This window comes from Clinocottus analis, unplaced genomic scaffold (genome assembly GCF_023055335.1).
Source record: "Clinocottus analis isolate CAN_PGR_092001 unplaced genomic scaffold, fCliAna1.0.p SCAF_13, whole genome shotgun sequence".
NCBI classification, from domain to species: Eukaryota; Metazoa; Chordata; class Actinopteri; order Perciformes; family Cottidae; genus Clinocottus; species Clinocottus analis.
In genome coordinates this window covers 15337457-15363236 of record NW_027175854.1, presented here as the reverse complement: position 1 = coordinate 15363236, position 25780 = coordinate 15337457, and the positions used below count along the sequence as shown (strand labels likewise).

Genomic DNA, 25780 nt, shown 5'->3' with positions numbered 1-25780 from the left:
GTATTGTATTTTTTTCTCTCCCTACTAGCTTATTTTCTCATTGCACAGCTGCTGTCTTCCTCTGTTGCTTTGCCTTCAGCTTCAGTGCAGCTGGTTTTAAGGATACTTTCATCCAATCACATTTTCACCTCCTGTCAGAAAAGCAGTTTAAGCAGGTCCTTGCAGATTAAAGTACACAGGGAGTGGACATTCTCCTTGATTGTCATGGATTTCAACAAATCAGATCTTTAGTTTAACAAGCTGAGGTGTATTCTTTGACGTGCAAGCGCCTGTGAAATGGCGTGAATGTATATGATTGGCCAGCGTGATCATTATCATGCGCTGTGATTGGTCAGTGGCGCAGCATACAAAAGAAGAAAGAAGAAGCAAGCTCAGGCTGAAGCCTGAGAAACAGACTTGCTGGTGGATTTACTGATGACGCCTTTTGCACAGAGGGTTACGGGCATCTGGTGAGTTAACTGCTGGTTGTGTTACTATTTTTACATCTGCAGTCGTATTTAATCATAAACAAGCCATGGCGCTGTTTGTTTTGTCATATAGTTTCGCAGGTCGATATTTTAATAACAGTTTAATTTTGATAAGAAACAAGAGTCGCTACTAAAATGTAACATTTTTATTCACAATCAAACATTCATTAATAAAAGACAAGTGGATTCATGAAGTCGAGCGGTTTTAAGACATTTGAAGCGATAAAGCGTTCGGTAGAGCAGATTTTAAATGAATGACGTGTCCAAGATCATTTGTACAGTGACGTCGCCACAAAAGGTAGTCAGGCGTTTGATTTCTTTGACATGCCGTTGATTATTTATGTTTTTTTTTTCCTTTTTCCTCCATCTTCTGTTCATATGGCCAGCTTTACAGTTGTTTTCAGATGCCTTTGTACTCATGGGGACAGTAGCTGTAAAACAGTGGCTGAGCTGGGATCCCACGCCTTAGGAGAGGAAAAGATGGTTCAGATTATCAATCCATTCATATTACACTAGAAGCCTCCAAATCTCTGTTGGATGAATAGGCACAGACCCTTTTGCTGTGGCTACAGGTTTTTTAATAAAAGCAATTTTCACATGGAATAATTTCTTCTTTATTTCAGGGACAAGGCATTAACAGTACGAGAACACCGCACGACAATGTTCTTGCATGAGGCCAAATGTGTATCTTTGTGGAGTCGGAATTCACTAACAAATACATCTCCGTAACCAGACGGGCTTGTGGGAGTCTAAATATAAAATATACGCATTCATCTCCTCCTATTAGTACCTGAAAAATCTCGAAACGACCGGAGTAAATTTTTTTCCCCCTCCGTCTCACGTTTCCTCATTCTCAAGGCTTCTTGTTGTGCTCACGTTCCTAAAACCTCGTCATATAGCAAGTGCGGAAGTAGACGAAAAATTCAAGTCCCATCATGCACCATTTATAAAGGCATAAAATAAGTAATTTTTCCATTTTTTTAAACGAACAACACAATTTTTTGACTGAAACTCTTGCGTAATAGGCCAAGGCTTTGTTTCATTTTGATTGTTGTTGCATATTCTGATTTATTAGGTCATAATTTTTCCAAAAATATCTTATTAGTTTGCGGGTTGTTGTTAAGGCCCTGAACCATACAGTTTGAAGAAGTCGGGGACCGCTCAAGGAGGCAATTTTGGTAAATCTGGCTCATATCATGGATGTTTATAGTTATAATCAAAGCATGCTATAAAGGTGATATTTTTTTTACTCTACTTACTCCACCATGCGACAGCGGTGCACAGACAGCCGGTTGTAGGCGTCGTTGACATCCGTCACGTCCTTGGCGCTCCACAGACGCTCTGCCACGGCGCTGGCACGAGGCCTGGGAATAACCAGAAGAACCCCCCCAAGAAAAGGAAAAATAATCAGTATGCAGTAAATATTTATTTTCACAAAAATATATTTAATTCGGAAACCACATACCAGAGTCTGGGCGTCAGGTTGGTGGCATCCACATACTCCCCCCATAGACAGGCTTCGCCACCAATCACGAGCTTCTTTTGTGCGTCAGTTCCTGTTAAATAAAATATAATATTTAATGGAGACCAGAACCTGACTTACATTCCCCGTCTGTTGGATTTGAACCCCAGGAGATGATCTGGGTGCCGTCTTTCCATGTCACATTGTTCACTTATTATTCACCACTACTCCCATTTGACCGTTTAGTTTATTGGGTCATTGTTGCTCCGTGGCAGCGAACTAGATCTCCCAATGAACGAAACAACAAAATTCACAATTCTTTTATTATTTGCCTCCACCAAATTGAATCACCCTTACGCCCCCCAAACAAATTAAAATAAACTGACCGTTGAAGCTGAGCGGCTCAACCTTGTAGTACTTTGTCCAGTCCTGTCGGTAGCTAATGTAATCTAGGTACCACGGGGCGGAGAGGATGGTGGTGAACCCCGCTGCCGTGACCTTGCTCATCTCTTTGTCCGCCCCGCTGCCGATCCACACATGCACGACCGTGTCTGCCTTCAGCTGCAAATAGTTACAGACCAAGCTGCTGTATTTAAGATGGATGATACACAAATTGTCGTTTATGGTCAAAAAAAAGTTATCTATGAATCAGTATAACAGTCACCGGGCGATTGATTTGTGTGTCTCTACTAGTCTAGAAAAGGCCGACATTATTATTATTATCTTATTATTAAATAACTCTTCAGTTACCTTGACGCCGTTGTCAAAGACCTCCTGCCAGATCATGTAGCCCTTCTTGGTCTTGGCAACAATATCCAAGAGTCTATGAGATAAAAAAAAGTACAATAAATAATAAATTATAAAGTCTTTGCCTTTTAATAAGCAACAAAACTTGGCAAATGTGACAGAATGTTACCATTAAACAATACTTCAGTGTAAAATGAGCAAAATACTTTTGGATGTAGAAGGATTCCAGTTTGCTGTAGTCTTGTCCGAAGCCTTGCTTAGCCATGAACTTCTGAATGTCCGGGTTGGACTTCCTGCACAGCGATTAATAAAAAAATTAAAAAAACGGCAGCAAAATATGAACTGCCTTTTATGGCGGGGAAAAAAAAGTTTTTTCTCACCAGCAGTTGAAGTTGACCTCGTCGCCTCCCAGGTGGACGTAGGCGTCGGGGAACACGGTGCTGATCTCTTTGAAGAACCGGCTCATGAACTCGTACGTGGTGTTCAAGATGGGGTTCACGGGCCCGAAGGAGCCAGAGGGTTTGGAGCCAGAGTAGCAGGGCGTGAGCAGATCTGGCTGGCCTGAGAGGGGGAAAAATTAAATTAATAAAAGTAGAGTTAATTGTTAATTGTAGCCGGTCCAAGAGACCCATGAACACTGGCTGAACAAAAATAATATGAACACAACACAAATGTTAAACATGTCTTTCCACCAACATTAACGAAACTCGCCTTTTCCCCAAGATTGCGTGTGTCCCGGAGTGTCAAACTCCGGGACGACGCGAATGCCTCGCAGGCGGCCGAACTCAATCACCATCTTCACGTCAGCGGGGGTGTACACGTGTGTGTATGGGTGGTAAGCTCCCTGTGAACATGTTTAATGGAGTGTGAAAACAATGTAGTTTAGATAACGCTACTTGATACAACAACACGCCGTCTCCCCGACCTGCTGGCTCAGCTGCGGGAACGTCCGGCTCATGTACGGGAAAGACGGATCGTCTACGATGTGCCAGTGGAACACGTTGAATTTGTTCATTGCCATCGTTTCCTGTATGAAAAAAAACAAGTAAAGGAAAGAGGTATTCAAGCAGTGAACACAAAATGAAAAAAAAGGAAGAGGAAGAGAAAGCAAAATAAAACGATCCTTATTGTCGTACCAGATTAGCCAAAATGACTTTAATGGGCAGGAAATGGCGAGAGCTGTCCAGCAGGATGCCTCTGTGTGCAAACCTGGGGAAGTCACTGATTGTTGTGGAATTGATGCTTTTCTGAAAAGATATAAAGGGTCTTTGTAATCTCAGCCCGAGTCTAAACCAAACTTTTATACAGTTGACCCTTGATAAAGAAAAAAAAATACTTACAGCTCCATATTCATCCTCATACACCAACTGGCTGAACGTTTCCAGACCTAAAAGCAATGTAGTTAAAATGTAGTTAATGTCATCTGATGCCACACCTTGTATATGTCAGAAAAGTTCCACAGTTAGAAAAACACATCGTAATTTGTAAAACCTACCATGTAAGGCTCCCCAGACCGTCGGCGCCTTCAAGACGGCATACGGCTGATCCACCGTCAGCTCGTCTGTGGACACAAATAGTCGTGTTATTAATTTGCCGAGTCATTACATTCGACCAAGAGGGCTAACAGTTGAAGCAGGGTAGATGTCCGGACAGACGGCAGTGAGACAACCAGGCGAGTTTCCTCGACACAAACTTAAAAAGGATCTTTTTAAAAAGGATCTTCAACTGTCGTTGAAGATCCGGACCCTTTAAACGAAAAGCTGATATATTAGATAGCCCTGTATGAAGGACTTATCTACCGGATCTAACATATGGCGCCCAACGTGGGGCTTGATAAGGATTTTCGAGCCAAAAAATAATCTCGGCGGCCGACTGAAGTCACCGTTCGTGTGGATCAACCCGGGTAGAGAGGTGGGTAGAGAGTGACTCTGACTATGACTCAGTGCAGTGATCGGCTAAGATTCAACATGACGGGAGCCTCAACCAGCTTCGGGCCGACCTTGCGACGAGGCCCACAAAGTCTGACGCCATTCCTACTCAACGTACGCAGAAAGGCATTGAGGTGTGTGTGTGTGGGGGGGTGGGGGGGGGAAGGGGGCAACTTGACGACAATGCTATCGGGAGCTGCAGAGGAGGAAAAAGAGGGGGGCAGCCAGAGAAGCTGGAGCTTGGCGTAAAGATTGGCACAAATCCAATACTGCATCAACTACTTCTTGCAAGAAGCAGGTTACTGTTGTCCAACTACTGACAGTGTTGGCAGGACTAACCCTAACCCTAGGACTATGGAAGTGGACCATGGGCCCAAACTCACTAATGGGTGTCCTTCACTACCACTAAGAACTTCAACCAGACTTGCCAAAGGAAGGAATGTTCTGGAGGGGACTACAATCTCACAACACAAATTTGGAAAATCAGCCACGGTAGAAGGACGCCAAGGGGCAGCTTGACAGATAGTAGTCCCGGCGCAGATATAGTTCTGACAACACCTACTGAGGAAACAGTGCTGAGTCCAATAGCCTAGTTACGGGCAGCTTGTGGACCAAGATTCAAAGCCACAAAGTCACGGTCATCGTCGGAATATGAGCAGAAAGTCAGCAAAAGACGGTATGGACTACAAACTCGCTCACCTAGCCGAGTGTTTTTGGAACGTATTTTTCACTTGTGAAGCCCAGAAGTACTTTGTCTTAACTCCAGCCACTAAAGTGGAGTATCCGGGCCGAATGCCCTCGACGAGGAATGGCTTAACAGAACTTTGTCCTGGATGTGGGTCACCCCATTAAAGCATTTTGTGGGAGACTTTTGTGAAGGGTGCAACAGAAATGTACGTTTCAGGCTGCCAAACCGGAAGAATTGATGGCAGTACCGGCAGCGGATTACCAGAAAATTGTTGAGTGTGTGACCAGCAAAATGTTTGATCCACTAAATGACTCAGATGTGCACTGTGGCAGGCGTGGCATGAGGCCTGGTGGGACATGGACAACCGATTGTACTGGCCTGAAGAGGAATTAAACAGTCAAGGGAAACCTACAAGTGTGGAAAGAAAGATACACAAGGGAGAGTAGCTCCACATGGTGGGGGCTCCAAAAGATTAAGGTCCTTGAATGGGTGGTACCATGCCTTACCCAAACAAGCAGTTACTGGGTGAAGTATCAATGTCTAGCCACAGATTGTATGTGATATGAATAAGGAAGAGAAGTGACTCACATGACTCATCAGATTTGACACTGGGGTAGCCGTCACATCCAGAGTCAGGTGATGTGATCCACACCTGCAGCTCCGATAACCCCGCGGGACCGGTCCGGCTGCCTTTGGCTGGCTCCTGCCTCTTAGCGCCGGTGAACAGGTAGTCATAATACCTGTGGAGGGAGACGTGGAACGGGAAGAGAGTGCGTTTTAACCATGCAGGTACGGGTTCAGGGACCCCATACCTGCACAGGGCTTTCTATTTACCCACAATAAAAACAGAGAAGGAGATACTTTGAAGCGTAGCCGCTCACCTCCTGTACGCGTCCTGCAGGAGGCTGCAGCTCTGCCCGGCGGAGGACTGCTTGGCATCGGTTATTTTGAAGCTGACGCCGGGCAACTTGAACGAGACGGCTGAGATTTCCACTTTCTGCGGCAGAGGCCACAGAGACCCGAACTTTGAAGGTCCAGCGACAAAGTCAATCTCGGCCTCTCCGTCCAGTTGGTCGTCTTGGTCGAGGTAGTTGTGCTGCTTCCCCTGAGAGAAGCCCATGGCCAGCAGCACGAGCGCGAGCTGCAGCGTGGCGGTCATGTTGATGGCCAGACGGCAGAGTCACGGGACTGCCTTTCACAACACAGCTTTATGTGGAGGGAAGTGGGCGGGGCTTCAGGTGCGGAATTACAGGTAGTGCATAGATCTAATCTCAGAGCCACCACCTGAAAACTTAAAAAAAAAAATCCTCACTCACTATTAAACACAAGGTTAATTCAAAGTGCATAGAAAGCAAGGTAACCGTGGAGTATACATCCTGAGTTTATATATATATATATATATATATATATATATATATATATATATATATATATATATATATATATATATATAATTAGTATATCTATGTGCGGGCAATTTAAAGTATTCAATCACAATGTCATTTAGAAATGTGTTCATCTTTATGTTACATGTTGGATGTATGTAAGTAAAGAAATACATGCTCCATTGCACCATTCACGAATGCAATGCAACACAAAGGTGTAAAAGCCCAATCACGTACAACTACAGGTCCATTTCTGCATCTGTGAGGAAAAAATCAATACCCAATAAGTAGTTATGAGAAACTTTCTCAAAATGATGAGATAGTATTTCATAACTATGACTTCCTACCTCATATCTATTTCTTACTTCCACACAAAGGGCTTTACATAAAAGCAAATTTAAAAATGGATACATATGTGGCAAAAAAAAACATTTAAGTACACAAAGAGGAAGCGATGTTGAACGTTTCATTTCTTTTTTCTTCGGTAGAATTATTTTGCTTGACCCGTTCCTCAGGTGAAAGGTATGTGGTTTCCAGTAAAAGCTCACGACAGGTTGAACCAGATAGAGAGAGATATAGTGTGGGAGATTTACTTGTTGCTTTGTGAGTAATAAAACCTACATTCAATAAAAAGTCATTATGATAAAAGGTTTGTGTGTTGTTTGGCCATTTTTGTATTGTCAATCTAACGAATACACCTTGTCAGGAAGATGCCCTTCAGGATCTGTTCACACCTTGACCGTCAACCTCACTCCCAGGAATATTTGTGTCCACTAGGTGTCGCTTGTGTCAAATCAATTGAGCATTTAATGTCAGGAAGATGTTTTTCTGCACACCACTAATATTAATCATTCATTATTCTGTCAAATTAATGTAAAATAAAAACTATTTACCATCCCAAAACCGAAATTAGTTCATTTGAATTTCTCGTATTATAAGTCTAAGTGTTTCTATTTCGAGGTCTAATTGACCCCATAACATACATGTCATCATATGTTCATGAACATTTTTTCATATTTATGAATATGAATGTTATTTTTATTTGTGTATATATCTTTCACCCTTGTTGTTTATATATGTTGTTTTTATATTTTATAATTTCCCCTTGGGTGTTAATAAAGTGCATATTCATTCATTATGTTCATTCATTATATTCATTCATTCAGTTCCAGCTTTCATCTTTGCCCCTCTTGGCCTCAGGAACATTTTGTCCACTAGATGTCGCTCTTGTCATCTAAACATATGCTGAAACGTTTGCTGCCATAATGAGTTTCCTCATCATAATTAAAATACACTTCTCTGCGGAACACTGTGCTGTAATATACTGAATATGAAGCCACAGTAATATCGTAAAATCTGTCTTCATAAAAACACATTTTATGGGAAGATAAATCAGACGTGTGTGTGTGTGTGTGTGTGTGTGTGTGTGTAAAGCTCAAACACATAAAAACAAACAAAACAGAAATGTCGTAGCGCCTCAAGGGGCCACTGAAAAGTTTAGTCACAGCCAGAAGTCTCGTCAACAAGGAGAAGTGACTCACACAAGATGTCCCGGGTTATAATTGGACTTCCTGTTCCCAGCCTCACAACCAGAACCCACAATGTCTTTATAATCCCGGGAGTGATATTGTGCGTGAGTGTGTGAGTGTGTGTGTGTGTGTGTGTGTGTGTGTGTGTGTGTGTAGCATTCAGTGGTGAGTTGGCTGTGACTTTCTTTTCTACATGCTATTGGTTTTAAATGTGTCCCTGTAGTTTAACAAATGTAAATCACAACGCAAACAACTCACTCAATTCACTTCACCGTAACAGTGAGATGTATTTATTTACTTTAAGGCAACAGGTCCCTCTCATGTTTGTCTCTCAAATCTACAAGATCATTTTAAAATGCATTTAAAAATATACAAATGCAGCTTGAATCTAAACTTTTAATCCAAAAAATATTTGTATAAAGCTTCACAAACACAAAAAAAAATAGTATTACTGTTAAAACATGATATTATGAACTGTTTTAACTTACACGTTACTATTTGTTACTAATTTGTATCCGATGAATGTTATGAACATCTTTTAGTACGACAAACAATTTTTTTGTGACAGTTATGTCAAAATGTGTTTTGGTTAAAATGTTAATATTTTAATTGGGATAAATTACCCGACAGTAACATATAACTCACGCAAACACTGGATCAGACCAGCTGGGTCATCTGCGACTGCAGATGTAAAAACACTGACAGTAACACAACCAGCAGTTAACTTACCACATGCCCGCCCCCCTCCATACCATCAGTTATTTCTGTGACATCATATATATATATATATATATATATATATATATATATATATATATATATATATATATATATATATATATATATATAAATATATATATATATATATATATATATAGGAATAGGAATATCAATACAGACTATACTACCTCCCTCTGAACTGTAGTGTAAGTATGGAGTAATCTAAGATGGAAATACAAACAAAAAATACCTCAGACTCTAAATCAGACAGTGATGTCTCTCTCTCTCTCTCTCTCTCTCTCTCTCTCTCTCTCTCTCTCTCTCTCTCTCTCTCTCTCTCTCTCTCTCTCGACCCTCCCTTCCCAGTGTAAACACACCCCTCGGTGTAAGTGGGTGAACTGGGAGCGCAGGAGGAGGCGCGCCTTCACACAGCCGGAGAGCCGAGCGGAGGAGCGCGCGCGAGACATCTCCTCCTTTAATCCCCGGAGCCCGTTCATTTCACGCGCGACTTTCTTTTTTTTTTCACACGTGCAACGTGTATGCTTTTCCTCAGATCGCCGGCCAACACAGTTGTAGTGTTTTAATCCTTCACCGACACCACCGGCATTTTCTTTCCGGAAATAAACCCCCCGAGGAGAGTTGTTCGGCTCCCCCGGGCTCCAGGCTGCATCGTGGCTCTCCCAGAAGCGGCATGTTGGAGGGACACCGCGGACACCGATGAACTCCTGCTTTCCCCCAAAGAGGTAAGCACACGTCTGATTATGACATCACATCTTCACACCGCCACACTGTAGCAGCGTCCACGTTCTGGTGGAAACGCGCACCAGAGGAGCAGGCTGGCGGACAAAAGCGTGTTGTTGACATCCCCTGGATTATGTCCATGCATGATGTGTGCTACAATGTGGCCAGCGCTGCTGATGGAGCTGCTCTAGCTCCTCATCCTCTCGGTCCTTTGTGCTCTCCTCCGCATACTCATGCATGAAGGTGATGGGCTCTCTTTCCTCAACACAGGTAGACTCTCTAAAAGGTCTTTGTACCTGTGAGGTGTAGATTGATGCAGATCAGTAGCTGCTGCTGTTGCATCCTTTTTTGTTTGTTTCGCAGATGTGCAGCACTGGCCTCATAATTATGTGATTGCTGTTTACTTCTTAAGTCTCTCTCCCTTCCTGAGGACACTCGGCAATGGTTCTTAAGCCCCGCTGCAGCCAGCCAGGCCTCAGACATGCTGTCTGTGTTGTTTGCTGCTGTGGGCTTTGTGCCTGTGGATGAGGAGGACACCTCTCAGACATCCATCCATCCGCTCGCTCTCACGCGCGGCCATGTGTGCTTCCTCTCAGGGCTCTTTGGTGTCGAAAGCACTGACTCTGTTGCTGCCTGCGAGACACAGTGCAGGGCTTAATAGCTTAGAGGTTATTAAAGATAGCAGTTAATGAATGCTATAGTTGGTTTTCAGGGTAGATGCTCGGTTTTATTAACCACAAATGCAGCGATTGCTTTTGATTGTTAAGAGGATCATTGTTTAAAGTCTACATTCCCATCTTCTTTGTTCTGTCTCACCAACAGCCTAAAACCTCAGTGCAGTCTTTCTGCTTGGGAAGCTGAGAGAATGTGGAGCTTTTTTTCTCAGACTGAACGAGCTGTTGAACTCCTCATTTTCTGTCGATTTAATGTTGCTTTATGTTGAAATAAGAGGCTTCAACTTTTGTTTTCCTATTTCTATTCCGTGGTGCCTGTAAGTTACACACTGGCCTTCACGGTGTGATAAACAGTCATGTGATAAACTATCAAGTGAATGTGTGACATTCCTCTGGCACGGTGACACACTTGTAGTGGTTTTCATGAAAAAGAAGACGAACAAAAAGCATTTTGTTTCCTCTTATTTGGAGCAGACATACCAACCTTTTCAAAGGTTTTCCTTGATGGTCTTCAAATATGATCCACATAATTATCAGCACACGGGCAACAACTAGCAATTATTCATTTTTCTGACTAATATAATTGTGTTTAATCACATTGTTTGGTCTACAAAATGGCAGAAAATATGTAAAAATATGTTTTTTTTAAGCAGCAAAGAGGCGAACAACAATCAATTATAGTTGCATGGAGCATGTTTTTAATGTTTCCCTCCGAATGGTTTCACAGTCGCTGGGACAATGTTGACTGTGAGCAACCAGATTAAGGTTAACTGGGAGCCAGTAATCTGCTTCCCAGTAAGCCGTGTTTACACGTGTTGTTCGTGTCCGTACAGGAATGTTGTGTAGTCTGCAGAAAGCATGTTTACATTAGCAGCCAACAGAGGAAATCAATGCTGGTGATCAAGGAGAAGTCATTGGAACTCTGAAACGTCCACGTTTCCTATTATGGTCTGTAGGTTACTTCGTACAGGAATAAAACATCCATATTTCCCATTTCCATTACACATAGACGGGACCTGCAGGTTTGATTACAAATGGCATAGGTGCTTAATGAATATTAGTGTGTTTGTTTATTCAATGACAACTTTATTTACACCTTTTAGACATTTACACATGCAGAATTTTGTTTTAAATAGTTTTGAACATTTTTATTTGCAAGATTCCTCGTGTTGTTCTGCCTTTCAGCAACTAAGTATTTACAAGCAACTTATTAGTACCTGCAAAATCTCTCACATGTAGTGTGTGTGTGTGTGCGTGTGCGTGCATGCGTGTGTGTGTGTGTGTGTGTGTGTGTGTGTGTGTGCATGTGTGCGTGTGTGCGCAGGTGAGAGAACTAGGATAGGCAAGAATATTCTTATTATAGCTGAGCCAGAGGCCACGAGGTGACGGGTTGCCAGTCGTGTCAGTCCTGGAATGCAATAAATCCTGTTGAACCGAGGCTGCGGTTTGTTTTGTGATTATTGAAGTTGTGATAAATGTTCTTCCTGTTAACAATTATAAGATTATAATTATTAAATATAAACGATTCATATGTATAATCTGCTTTATGAGACAGCTTATTCTTTTTGCTTCAATCAAGTCTGTCACACGTTTATATTATAGCTTCAGCATTAAGCCACAACCTTTGTCTTTTGTGAGACTTTGAGAACAGTTTATTGTTATTATTAATAATAATAATTATGATTATTATTATTATAATAGTGTCCAGTTATGTGAAGCAGCAGCTACATCGCTGCTAAAGCTAACATCAGCGTGCTAATGTGTTCAAAAATGACAACGCCGACAGTATTTGGTTACTAGGTGTTAAGTTTATGATCTTTAAAAAAAATGTAATTAGCACTAAAGCTAAAGTACAATAGAGGCTGACGGGAATATTGGTAATTGGTCATAAAACCAATTTACTGCACAAATTGATCAAAAAGATTGACAGTCCATCAAAAGGGGGAAACCGACAGTTGTTCAGAAAGGGCAGAGGGGACACCAAAAGCTATGAGGCGTCGTCCTCTATACACGCACCACATGCCATAATAATTCATCCAACAAGTGTTGCACATGGACACAGTTCCAGTCACACACACGCACCTCCACGTCAATGCAGCTCACATAGGTTTGCAGGAGGTCGTCTCATCTCCCGCCTCTGTCAGTTTGGGCTCCTGGTTTGAGGGCTTTGGTTAGGAATGCGTTGCATGTAGTTTAAATTCCTCATCGCTAACTACGGTTGTGTTTTCCTCTCCTGACAGCTGCACGTAAACACTGACCTGCGTGTCTGGACGGCAGCTGCTTTTTGGAGGTATTTTAACTGGAATGCAGTCATATCCCTTGAATAGTATATACACTGTTGAACAATACAGTTGTGTTGAAGCCAAAAAAGGTGTCCTTTTCTATATCCTTTTCATGCGGTGGGGTTCACACCAGATCGCCTGTTCACAAAACCTTCTGAAGGCTTTTTTGGAGCGTGTGATGCAACCTGAGGTAAACGGAAACTTTCCCCCTCCTGGTATCCGCAGGCGGGCTGCAGAGGAGCCGTTTATGACACCTGGGAACGTTCCAGCGCTTGAAGTGGTAGTTCACTTAAAATATCTTTTCCGCAGGATTGTAAAACACGTTCCCACTGACAGAGGAACAGCGGCCGTTGCGGTCAGCTGGACTTCAGCCGGTGGATTTCAAGTGTGACAAGACTTCTCGGTCCGTCTGCTCATTGTCGCTCCTCAAAAGTTTAAAGTCGGCTACTTCAACTTCAGTTTGATGGAAGTTTTCATGCTTTTTTTGTTGGTCTTGGCAACGTCATCGCCGTAATCCAGTTTAACTGAAGTCAGGCTGATCACAGCTGTCGCGGTTCGCTGTCAATCAAGACAACTGCAAACACGCTGCAACCGCCTCCGGCCTGTCGGGCTGTAATAAGGATAATTGTGTATAATTGGTCTTGAGGTTTTTGCTCTTAAGATAAAGCGATCCTCGCCATTCCTCAAATCATTGCGGAGAGAACTAGAAGAAGACTTCAAATGTCCGGAAGTCTGACAGCTGTTAGGATTTACTGGGTCAGGCAGGGACCCTGGAAACAGGGAGCGGGAGGCACTTGACATGTCTGGAAATTGGGTGGAATGAGTGTGAGCTCTGAGCGAGGACAAGGACGCTGATTATAGGAGCTGTGACTTCCTAGAGGGGAGCAAACTCTGCACGTTAAGCTGATACTCCGAGGTTTAAAAGAGTCCTGCTGCCTGCTTTCTTCCTCTTTTTTCTTCTATAAATGCTCTGCATAGGGACTCTTACATGTAAATCACAGTCTCTCTAAAACAAGGGGGATTAGAGATGCTTTGGTTTGAAATCAGAACATCCTTGTGTTCTCTGCGAGGAGGCGTGTGTTATCTACTTGACCTTCAGGATTCCCAGACGTGTGCTGTTTCACAACAATGTAATCAGCGCATCTCTTGCTTAATGTCTTTTTATCTCTTGGGAATGTTTTGCAATACTCACCACAAATGCACACCATTCATCTTATTATGAACAGTAGGGCTGAAACTATCACACTTTTATCTTCAATGAATTTAGATCCATTGAATAATAGTAGTAGATAGATGTAAGGATTGTCTTGGCAACAACAGACTTCCAAAAAATTACTGAAACTTATTATATTGATGCTAAACTCTCGAGTCTTCTGTCATATTGTGTGAGGACTTTTCTCTTGTTGTCTTATTTCTATCTGGATATTCAATTGTCAATCCACAACCTGTGATGTCCATTGTCTTTGCTAACCTTGTGTGATGCACCTCAAGTATGAAATGCATTAAGGAGAGATTTTCCTTGTCTTTTTCTTTTCCAGGATTCAATGAAAATGTCCGTGTGCGTCCATGAGAACAGAAAGTCCCGAGCCAGCACTGGCTCGATGAACATCTACCTGTTCCACAAGTCGTCCTACGCGGACAGCGTGCTCATGCACCTCAACTCCTTGCGGCAGCAGCGGCTCTTCACGGACGTCCTGCTGCACGCCGGCAGCCGCTCCTTCCCGTGCCACCGCGCCGTACTGGCGGCCTGCAGCCGCTACTTTGAGGCCATGTTCAGCGGCGGGCTGAGGGAGAGCCAGGCCAGCGAGGTCGACTTCCGCGACTCCATCCACCCGGAGGTGCTGGAGCTGCTGCTGGACTACGCGTACTCGTCTCGCGTGGTCATCAACGAGGAGAACGCCGAGTCGCTGCTGGAAGCCGGGGACATGCTGGAGTTTCAGGACATCCGGGACGCCTGCGCCGAATTCCTGGAGAGAAACCTTCACCCGTCCAATTGCCTTGGCATGCTCCTGCTGTCCGATGCCCACCAGTGCACCAAGCTGTCGGAGCTCTCCTGGGGTATGTGCCTCAGCAATTTCCCCGCTATTTGCAAGACAGAAGACTTCCTGCAACTGCCCAAAGACATGGTGGTGCAGCTTTTGTCACACGAGGAGCTAGAGACAGAAGACGAGAGACTGGTTTATGAAGCTGCCCTGAACTGGATCAACTACGACCTGGAGAGGAGGCACTGCCAGCTCCCAGAGCTCCTCAGAACTGTCCGCCTGGCCCTGTTGCCGGCCATCTTTCTCATGGAGAACGTTTCCACGGAAGAGCTCATCAATTCCCAGCCCAAGAGCAAGGAGCTGGTGGACGAAGCGATCCGTTGTAAGCTGAAGATCCTGCAGAATGATGGCGTGGTCAACAGCCCATGTGCTCGACCTAGAAAGACCAGCCATGCCCTCTTTCTTCTGGGAGGGCAGACCTTTATGTGCGACAAGTTGTACCTCGTAGACCAGAAAGCCAAAGAGATCATCCCCAAGGCGGACATCCCCAGTCCCAGGAAGGAGTTCAGTGCCTGTGCCATCGGCTGTAAGGTGTACATCACGGGCGGCAGAGGCTCAGAGAACGGCGTGTCCAAAGACGTGTGGGTCTACGACACCGTCCACGAGGAATGGTCGAAGGCGGCGCCCATGCTCATCGCCAGGTTCGGCCACGGCTCCGCGGAGCTGAAGCACTGCCTCTACGTGGTGGGGGGTCACACGGCAGCCACCGGCTGCCTCCCAGCTTCTCCGTCCGTGTCGCTCAAACAGGTGGAGCAGTTCGACCCGGTGGCCAACAAGTGGACCATGGTGGCTCCCCTGAGGGAGGGCGTGAGCAACGCGGCGGTGGTCAGCGTCAAGCTCAAGCTCTTCGCCTTCGGGGGGACCAGCGTTACCCACGACAAGCTGCCCAAGGTGCAGTGCTACGACCCGCAGGAGAACCGGTGGTCCGTGCCCGCGTCCTGCCCGCAGCCGTGGCGCTACACGGCCGCCGCCGTGCTGGGCAACCAGATCTTCGTTATGGGCGGGGACACGGAGTTCTCGGCGTGCTCGGCGTACAAGTTCAGCAGCGACAGCTACCAGTGGACTAAAGTGGGCGATGTGACGGCCAAGCGGATGAGCTGCCAGGCCGTGGCCTCGGGTAACAAACTGTACGTGGTGGGCGGGTACTTTGGCACGCAGCGGTGTAAAACCCTGGACTGTTACGACCCCACGCTGGACGCCTGGAACAGCATCACCACCGTGCCGTACTCGCTCATTCCCACTGCGTTCGTCAGCACCTGGAAACATCTGCCGGCATGAGCCCCGAACCCCTCTACCCTGCACTCTCTCCATGAGGTGAGTCTGACCCTGCAGGTGATACTGTTACATAATGAGTATTAAGTCCTATTCAGACGGGTCTGAAGACAACAAGTTTGACAATTTCAAAACTACAAAGTTAGCTTTCCAGCCCCCTGTAGCCCACTTATGATCTGTGCATGATGCTAGCAACTCACGGCTACCTGCCACTAGCATAAAAGTCAAAATGCCACACACCAACAGTTGGCGGTTGAGTTGCATTGTGGTTAATGTAGGCACATTAGGGTTTTGACATTGAAGGAGAATGGTCTCAAAACTCAAAATCTGCTGGATCAATGTTATGGGATGGTGAGGCTTAATCAATGGAGTTCTCTTTGTAGAGTTTATAAGTTGCATCGTCTTCTTTTCTTTTAACAATCTGTAAAACTTCTTAATTTTTTAGATAATTACTCATTTACTTTGTTTTGTTTCTGTCCAATAAATGTGGTGTTTTTGAGGCAGAAACCAATGTCAGTATTTCAGATACATATAAATATATATGAAATTGGCAGATATTCCATTTTCCACTTCATCGTTTTGGCAGTGATGCTTCCAGTCTGGCAAAGATACTGGGATAAATAGGTCAAGAACATACCTAAAAATGGACCTTAGACATGTACCGCGATTTGCATTAGCAAATCTGTTAAATGCTCATTCTGACAATCTGTCATTCCCGGTATTGATCGGGTTCTGATGTGCATTTCTTCCCCCGGTCTTTCCAAGCGTGAGACATTTTCCTGAACTGCTGCCAGGAATAAGTGGAGTCTCTTCTTGAAGGCGAGAGGACAGAGCGCTGCAGGAGGGAGGCCGAGGGGGCTTGTGTGCGTTAGTTAAGTGAGTTACGAGGCTGTGGGGATGGGCCGAAGGACAGAGAGGGTAATTGAAAGAGAATAGGATACTTTTATTGCTCCTGTGGGGGAAATCCCTCTAATAGGAAAAAAAGGGGGTTCTGCCAATTAGACAAGACACCCACCGGCAGAGGCTGCAAGCGCCCTGGCGAGGCTAATCCACTCTGGGCTGCCTTCCTTTGACAAGGTTATATGGTTCGTACGCCGGGCGAGAGGGGAGGCGGGTGGCGGCGGCGGCGGCCGGAAGCCATTCATTATCGGAGCTAGAAGCGGAGGCGACGGAGGGAAGTGGCTGGAGAGCAGTCAGACACACATCATCCTTAACCTGAGAACACTAACGTTACAACATGTCACACTATCACTAACGTTGGGTATATTTCACCCGATATAATGTTCTTGATCAAATATATTCATCGAAATATTTTAAAATACAACAATACAAGGCAAATTAAAGTACTCTTCTTTTATTTTACCCTCTAGAACTTCTCATAAAACAATAAACAGATGCTCAAAATAGGGTAAAAAATTAGGGAATCGTCAATAAAACATGATTAAAAATATAAATAATAATCTTGTTCCACATGTCCCCAGGATATTTGAGTCTTGTCCTGTGAAGGAAAAGTTTCTCTTCAATGTTAAACCCATCCAAAATGTCGGGTGAAAATCACCCGAACACTTGAAGGTTGAAGAAAAATTGGGTTGGAACAGTAAGACACGCCCACCTCCAATAAGACACGCCTGCCTTCAACAAGACACACCTACCTTCAATAAGACACAACTACCTTCAACAAGACACAACTACCTTCAATGAGACACGCCTACCTTCAATAAGACACACCTACCCTCAATGAGACACACCTACCTTTAATAAGACACACCTACTCTCAATAAGACACACCTACCTTTTAATAAGACATGCCTACCTTCAATAAGACACACCTACCTTCAATGAGGCACACCTACCTTCAATGAGGCACACCTACCTTCAATGAGACACGCCTACCTTCAATAAGACACACCTACCCTTAACAAGACACACCTACCTTCAATAAGACACCTTTAATAACATCAGTGAGCAGCATTAAGTTACACAAAGTCCCACGCAACTTAGACAAAAGCTACACAATGAAAATATCAAAACCACAATCGATCAGGTGAAAATCACCTGGCGTTAAAGGGTCTGGTTGACCTTCTCAGCTTCTCGTGACCCCCACCGGTGTCTTCTTCATATGCACGGCTCGCCATCACAATCACCACACACTGATGTGCCCGTGCACACCCATGCAGGCGGTCTTCTTCATTTCACTGTGTCTATTGAAGGGGGCCCTCATCTCCTGAGATGCAGAGGGACTCCCCAGCTGTCCGGCACTGCACAGTTTCCCTACTTGATGATGCCAGGAAGCGGCTCCATCGCTACGATGACGCGATGTTCTTCCTCGCCGCAGGATGAAATATTTGTTAAGACTTATTATTCCCTTTCTTTCTTTCCCTGGTGACTCATCTCTGAGGAGCAGACTGAAGGTTTTGACTATCTCTGAGCCGATGCAACACAGCGCTCAGTGAAGGGTATAATCCCGCCACTAATTTGATACAGGATTTGTTATTTATTTATATATTTCGGTGCGCCTGCCTGTCATGGCAACTGACAGTCGACTCGCTTCTGAACGCAGCAAAAAGACAGAAAAAAGAAGAAAAAAAAGTGCAGGAATGGAAAAGAAGGCTGAGTGTTTAGGAATGAAAGGGGAAGGAAGCATGTGAGACCTCACAGGAGGAGATCTAGCTGAGGGAGGAAGGAAGCAAGGAGTTCTCTCTCAGCTCTTCTTCTCAGGGGAGCGATACAAAGTTTAACGTTGAGATATTCTTTCGTCTGGAAAGAGTTCAGGAGGTGCTGAGAAATTCAAATAATGAGGATTTTTTTTTGTGTTGATACTGTAGCCATTTCAGAGTGACTGTTCAACAGTTACTTACACACACAAAGTTACTGGAACCGAAAGAATGCATTCATATTAAAATAACAGAACTGCAGAATAAATGACTGAAATGTCTAACGTAGCGTCGCTAACAAACGAGTCGGTCCAAAGAAACCTGATCGGCTTCATTGGCTTTACGACTCCCGCGGCAGTGCGCTGGTTTTAATGGCGCCCAGTTCAAAGACAGAAGCATATGGCGTGTGCTGCACAGCGCTACGAGAATCATTTAGGGAAATACAAATATTCACTTTTTTTTTTGCTGGGAAGATTCGATACGGCCGCTTTTTCTATCAATGCTAAATATGAAACTACAGCTCCATGAGAGGGGTATTAATTTATCGTCTCATCTTGTCAAAAGGGGCAGTTTTAATTTTTCGCTAGCTTTCCGCTAATTCCAGCCCCGGCTCAACACCGGACGCGAGCAACGGGGACGCGGGTAGCTAGCAGCAGCGGGTAGCTAGCAATTAGGGCCGGAGTCTAACGCTCACAAGGACAGGAAGTGAAGTCAAACGAGGAAACAACAGACAGGGAAACTCCAAATAAAACCGCAAACAAAAAAAAATACCAGATCTCTTTGCAAGAGGGAACAATGAGCACCTGCCCCCTAAATGTTTGACTATTCCTTGAAAAAAAAGACATCTTTCATTTTTATGAATGCATTTCGCCAAACGCTTACGTGAAACTGTAAACGAGTGCACGACGTTGCTCTCCTCCCCAACACTGCTGCTGGGTAGAAGGTTTACTCATTCAGTCCTCACATGCTCGTCCTCTGGCAGGCAGCGACAGGCTCAGGGAAAAGACCCCACATCCCAAAAGCGGAGATATCCGGTGTTATTACGTTCCCATTAGACGCGTATAGAGAGAGGCTGCCAAGTCTGGGGCCGTCTGCACCACGCAGATAAGTAGGACTACAAATCAAGTGGAAGCTTTAGAAAACGGAAAGGTCAAAGCGAAGAGGGAGGAAAAAGACACACACACACACACACACTCGGATGTGAAAAGCGTCGTCGGATGATGTGTGTAATTATCTGTTTTCACGCTCCCTTTAACCTTCTTAGGCCCAAGCTCTGTTTTTTTGCAAAAAAATAAAGAAATGTGTTTTTAAAAACGGGAACTTGATTATCTCCACAACCGCACGGTTGATTAACTTCATTTAAATTGCTGCAATACTGTAACCCATGTGAGGAGAGACATGTGGTTTAAAAAAATCACTAAACCCTTAATAAGTACCCCTTACGACGTTGGATGACACGAACAGATACATCCCCGTAACCGTACGGGCGTGAGGGAGTCTAACAAAGCAATAAAAACACCTTTCTAACATACCAATGCTTTGTTTTATTGTGATTTTCCACCATTCAGACATTCCGGCATAAAATTAGTGATATTTCCATTTTTTTTAACCAAGGACACTGTTTTGGATTGAAACTCTTTCCTAACATGCCAACACTTTGTTTTGTTGTGATTATTCTTGCAGATTTGGATTCTTTAGATCCTAATCTTTCCAAAAAAGTACATTATTAGGATGTGGGTTGTTGTTATAGCCCTAAACCATACAGTTTTAAATCACTTTGGAATCACTTTCTGGTTTCTTATTTGCTTATTTAACGAGCTCTTATTCTTTTGTCCCTCTCCTTCAGATTCCCCCCTCCACCTTTTTTTTTTGCTTTATCTACTGGACTCCAACTGTGAAGAAGCAGACGTCATCTTCCTCTCCAAAGAGACAGCGAGCAGCGATGTACAGAACTCCCCCCGACCCCCTCCAACCCCGCTAACATCTCCACGTTGCAAAGATGCCCGAAAACCGGACAAAAAAAAGCTCAAGGACACTTTACCGGAACGACATCGTCTCTCTCGTTTTTTCCTGAGACGGAAGCGGAGGCAGATCACGCAAAAAGAAAAAGAAAAGAAGAACCAAACTGCTGCTTTCGTACATAAGGCACAAACTCCAAACCTTGTGTACATCAGCGTGCTTTTCATGCTGCAATCATATCACACAACCTGCACCCTCCCCCCCCACCCCCCACCCCCCAATCCCCAATTAGTCATGGCAGGCTTGTGAGGATCTGTGTTGATGTTTTTCTCTAACATTAACGCAGATCCGATCGAGGCTGCAATGTATAGCATGATGGATGTTCTATTTAGATGGAGGAAGGGGAGAATGCAACGCACAGGACTGATTTATATATTTAAAAAAAGAAAAAAAGAGACCATGAAGGAGCGAATCTCCACCTTCACTTCTCTCAAGAAGCTTCTTTGTTTGAACCCCTCTGTCAGATATTTTTCTTCTTTTTAAGACGTGCTTTCACAGAAACAAACGGGCGAGCTCACGAAGGCGTTCGACAGTTTTTCTGTCGCGGCGAGGTGTTTGACGACCGGCACCAGCTGAGGTTGGAGGAGGACGGAGGGGATCTGTGTGCTGGCCTCGAGGAGGCTTGGGGGGGGGGGGTCACGACCTTTCTACGCGTTTATGCCGTCTCTCAGCTGTACGCGTTAAGCAACCCGCTGCACCCGTTCAGGGTCTGGATTATAAGCGCTTTAGAGAGAACTCTGTCTCATTCAGCTGTACACTCAACGCCCGGCTGCGCTTCAGTTGCTCTGACGAAAGCTCTGAGTCATCGTCGGACTCTTCCTCCAGCGGAGCATGGCATGAACGCTTTCTTCTCTGTGGTCGCAGAACTTCTTGTCATCTTAATCTGAACAAATCAGTTTCTTTCTCTTTTTTTTTTATTTTAAACTCGCTGCAATGTAGTCTTAATTTATATGACGACGCTTTTACTCCTGTGTTCAAATCCTATTTATTTCCTCTCTGCCTGCGTTCTCGCGTGAGTGTTTGTTCGTTTCGGGTTGTGTCGTGCATGGCCAAGATTGTTGTGCTTTATTGGATCTTAGTCGGGCTGCGTTTTGCACAATTCTGTCTTTCCCAGGAGGAACTTTAACTTCTTTTACAAGAGTATGCATGGGAGAGGGATCAACAGAGGGCCACGGGGTCGCTGCCCGATAAGAAGACCGCACGGGGGGGAAAGAATGTTTCATTTCTTCTTCTTAAATATACTCTATAAGCTCTAGCCTGCGTCCAAACCGGTCTTAAGTCCTCCCGGCGGGGCTCTAACTGTACCAACAAAACAAGAAGATTATGACCCACAACCCAGACCAGGCTGCTGCTGGTGGCCCAGTAACTCCCCCAGTAACTCACCCTGACACGGGGAAGAATGTGACAGTGTTTGCAGCTGTCCTCGGGCAGCTGGAGGACCGTCACATGTGCAAAGCGCCGGAGTCCTCACCGCCATTTCGGTTGAGAAAGAGTTGAATCCAGGAAAGCCGTGCGTCGATAAGGGCTTTTCACCCCAGTGTCCATGATGCACACACAAAACACACAAAAACAACAACACTGCAACATCCTCAAAACCAAAACGAGATATTGTCTTAAACAACTTGCATCATGAAATATTCGGAGAGTCAAATCAGTGTTTTTTTCTGTCTGCGCGACCTGAACGTTGAGAGTTTTACTATTGAATATGAAAGAAAACCATCAAAATTTCAATGTAATGTTTTGGTGCAATACGTGTTATGTATTTCTTTCCAATGTCTTTTTGTTGTGGGTGCATTAAAACCAATACAATATGTCGGGATGGATTGGCTCCTTAAGCTGACCCCAAAAAGTTCATCAGCTTTCTATTGGCAATTTCCAGGAGCTCTTGGAGGCCCTCGAGCTCCACAATGTTGACCGGTGACCTCAGAGCCTCCGGCCCCACCAATCAGATGGGAGCGTTACCCAAGTCTCCCCGGCAACAGCGAGTAATGAATGCCCCCTTCAACGTTGCACCTAATAGCCTGAGTGGAGTCCTTGCCCTTCGCTTATCCTCCGTTTCCTCCGGTGGATCCAGCTCGGCTCTCGACCTCTCACACGATGTCCACGTGCATCAGTTTTTCTTTTCTTCTTCTTTTGTCATGTAAGAGTCTAATTTCTATTTTTTATGGCATTATTTTGTACATGTGATTTTTTTCACAATGTGAAATTCATGGCTAAATAAACATAAGAGTTTTTTCCTCTTGACTGTAAACCGATCGCGTCTTTTTGTCTTCGAGATGACTTCCTGTTCCACTTGTTTAAGGTTTTTTTAGAGCTTTATTTTGGGGGGAGTGAACCCAGTAGCCATGGCGCGTCCTGAGGTATTAAAGGCGGTGTATCATGCATACAGCTTTTGTTCTGTGGAGGAGGGACTGAAATCATCTCATCTGTTGCCTCCGGCTTCTACGCTTTGCTGCAAAAAAAAAAGAAAAGAAGAAGAACAGGCGCAACGCAGCCAGATACTTTCCTTTTCTCTGTCAAGTCACCTTGGCAACGGCAACCTTTATCTGCAAACTGTGGGGGCTGGAGGAGAAAACCAAATCTTAAAAAACTCTCTCTCTCTGGTTCCAGCGTCTCGTTAGCGAGCGGCAGCAGAAAGCTCTCCGGCTGCATTCCTGCAGCTCGAGGAGTCTGTTCAGTGTTTACATTCCTCGTCCTTCACCGTTGGCTTGAGGTTGAGGAACACCAGTTCCTCTGGATCCAGACCCTCCATGCGTCCAGCAACCGAATGCAGCCGTCGCACCGGAGGAGAGATACACAACACATCCTCCTCCTTTCAGAGATGCACAACACATCATCCTCCTTTCAGAGATGCACAACACATCATCCTTTCAGAGATGCACAACACATCCTTTCACTGGCACAACATACGCTGACATGTTATGTGATGAATCTTATTGATATATATATCTATATCTATATAGATATGTACATACATAATATCCGGATAGATGGATGGAAATATGGAAAATTGAATGAATATAAATAAATAAATAGATGTATGGAAAGATATTTATATATAGCTATATATGTATGACGGAAAGATAGGTGGATAGATGATGGATGGAAAGATAGATAAGATAGATAAATATTTAGATGGATAGAAAAATAGATCGATAGAGAGATAGATGGACGGATAGATACTTTATTAATGCTCCAGCATTATCGATACAAATAAGCAATATAATATAAAAAATGTCCAAAAAATAGAATTGAATAATAAGAAAAGGCCACAATATATACAAAAATAATAGTAGTATTGAATTAAATCTGCATTATTTTAAGGTAATCTAGTCACAGGATGCGTGTTCTCACGCGTTCTCAAGGCTGAGAACCGACACAGCTGCATGTGCGGGAGTCCCCTCGGCGCCCCCTCGGTGCCCCTGTGTTTTCCGACAGGCCCCCCATTAATCAAGACAGGAAGTTGAATTTCCTGTCCGTCAGGAAGTCGGTCTTATCCGACCGCCCCCTCCTCCCAGGACTACGCGCTGGTGGCTCAACCCTTCAACGCCGAGTCTCCTCTGGGTGCTGTTAGCTTATGCAGAGCTTGGCTGAGCAGAGCGGCGTCTCGTACTCTGTGTGGGCCGTTTGCATGAGAGAGTGTGAGGAAAAACTATGTACCTACATGTCCCGTCGCCTGGCAACACCGGCATTAGACACACACACACACACACACACACACACACACACACACACACACACACGAACACATGCATACAGAGACGATGCATTTTAAATGAGTTGCAGATGTCGTTACGTTACATCGTCATTCAGAGATTCAGAAGAAATAATAATTATTCAATGAAATGTATGATATTGATAAAGGCAGTGTGAGCTTTATTCATTTATATTCAGCATATTTTTTTAATCTCTAAACATGGAGATTGACCCTTTCCAGAAGAACTCCCATGAAAAGACCAAACCTAGTGCCGTTATAACTTAATGACATCATTTATCAGCGCAGAGCTCATTGGCTCCTATTGAGGATGCAAAACAACATAAAGACCTTTTTTAATCCAAATATTTGACTTTATTCTTTTTTTTTGTCACCATAATACTCTATGATTGCACAATTTATACTAGTATACTCGATTGATACATATTAGACTCTATATATTATACTCTATACTTGCACGATTCACATTTGTTGACAATAAGAAAAATGTCAAATGTGACCACGAGTGTTTTTCAAGTCGGCACTACTCGGTGTCGAATGCGCAAAGTGAAAATATTGCAAAGTTTTTTTTAAATATTTTGTCATTCAATTTCATTTTAAATAAGATTTACATAGATCCGGGGGGGGGAAAGCCACATCCTGAAGGATTTCGTAGGGTTTCATCAGCCGGGTGGAGGTGCAGCTGAAGAAACCTGGTGAACTCCATATATGCAGGGTGGAGCTCCCTGAAGTCAACTGTTCCAGATCATGTCAGGGGCGCTTCAGAAACCCTAGTCCACCGAGCCGTGATCCTCTGAGTTGCATCATCAGCATTCAGGCGAGGAGGCCGAGGACCGATCCGCCTCCGGCGAGGAGGAGACTGTGTCAGGGGCGCCGTGAGCCACTGTCAGATGTCCTGAAATGTATTTTAAAGCAAAGATCTTTAGATTTCATCCCATTTGAAAAGTCCCGTCCAGTTTATTTTTTAATGCTGTACTGTCGTCTATCTGTTTCCTGCTTTGGAAATGCCTTCTTTTTTAAAGAAAGTTTACAGTGTCCTTTTTTAAAAGCCCTGGAGGCTGCTTATCTGGACCACAAGGCAGACAGGAGATAACACACAGTGAGGTAAAGATCGCATCTTTGCTAGACGGCTGAAGAAAAGAGCCACGCAAGGTCTTCAAAAGCTTCCTGTATCGGAGCTCCCAGAAATGTTTCCGAGGTTTGGAAGCTGTTGTTTGTTTCCAAAAGTGCAATATTCTGTTGCATCTCTTAGTTTTTAAATGTTTTTTTTTCTGCGTCGGCGACTTCATTAGCCCTCTGTTTATCCTCCCCAGCATGCACCCTTCCCCCTGCGTTATCCTGGAAATGGATGAGAGGTAATTAAGTCTAAGGAGGTCTGCTCCACCGCACAATGGCTCCTCTGTTCTTTTTCTTTTCAGTCTTTGCCCCCCCCCCCCCCCTCCCGCCCCCGCCTTT

At 44.4% G+C, this 25780-nt stretch overlaps 2 protein-coding genes across 2 annotated transcripts; one reads left to right on the top strand and one right to left on the bottom strand.

The window, feature by feature from the left end:
* Positions 1-654: 654 nt before the first annotated feature.
* On the bottom strand, positions 655-6455 carry hexb (hexosaminidase B (beta polypeptide)). The gene is made up of 14 exons (XM_068574037.1): positions 6174-6455; positions 5881-6032; positions 4172-4237; positions 4017-4063; positions 3813-3923; positions 3602-3703; positions 3388-3520; positions 3057-3237; positions 2883-2969; positions 2680-2752; positions 2316-2490; positions 1933-2023; positions 1727-1831; positions 655-931 (listed from the first exon to the last, which is right to left on the bottom strand). Exons 1-14 carry the CDS (start codon positions 6449-6451, stop codon positions 868-870), a joined length of 1665 nt encoding a protein of 554 aa, XP_068430138.1. The 5' UTR covers positions 6452-6455; the 3' UTR covers positions 655-867.
* A 2915-nt stretch (positions 6456-9370) lies between these two features.
* On the top strand, positions 9371-22818 carry enc1 (ectodermal-neural cortex 1). The gene is made up of 3 exons (XM_068574682.1): positions 9371-9669; positions 14162-15979; positions 20438-22818. The coding sequence occupies exon 2, from the start codon at positions 14168-14170 to the stop codon at positions 15941-15943; it is 1776 nt and encodes a 591-aa protein (XP_068430783.1). The 5' UTR covers positions 9371-9669; positions 14162-14167; the 3' UTR covers positions 15944-15979; positions 20438-22818.
* The last annotated feature ends 2962 nt before the right edge of the window (positions 22819-25780 follow it).

What these genes read in the sequence shown, in the direction of transcription:
- hexb (XM_068574037.1), bottom strand. Translation starts at nt 6,451, where the DNA reads ATGACCGCCACGCTGCAGCTCGCGCTCGTGCTGCTGGCCATGGGCTTC. An exon ending in TCCCGCAGCTGAGCCAGCAG is followed by an intron (nt 3,521 to 3,601) that starts GTCGGGGAGACG and finishes ACATGTTCACAG; the next exon opens with GGAGCTTACCACCCATACAC. An exon ending in TGAGCCGCTCAGCTTCAACG is followed by an intron (nt 2,024 to 2,315) that starts GTCAGTTTATTT and finishes TTTATTTAACAG; the next exon opens with GAACTGACGCACAAAAGAAG.
- enc1 (XM_068574682.1), top strand. Translation starts at nt 14,168, where the DNA reads ATGAAAATGTCCGTGTGCGTCCATGAGAACAGAAAGTCCCGAGCCAGC.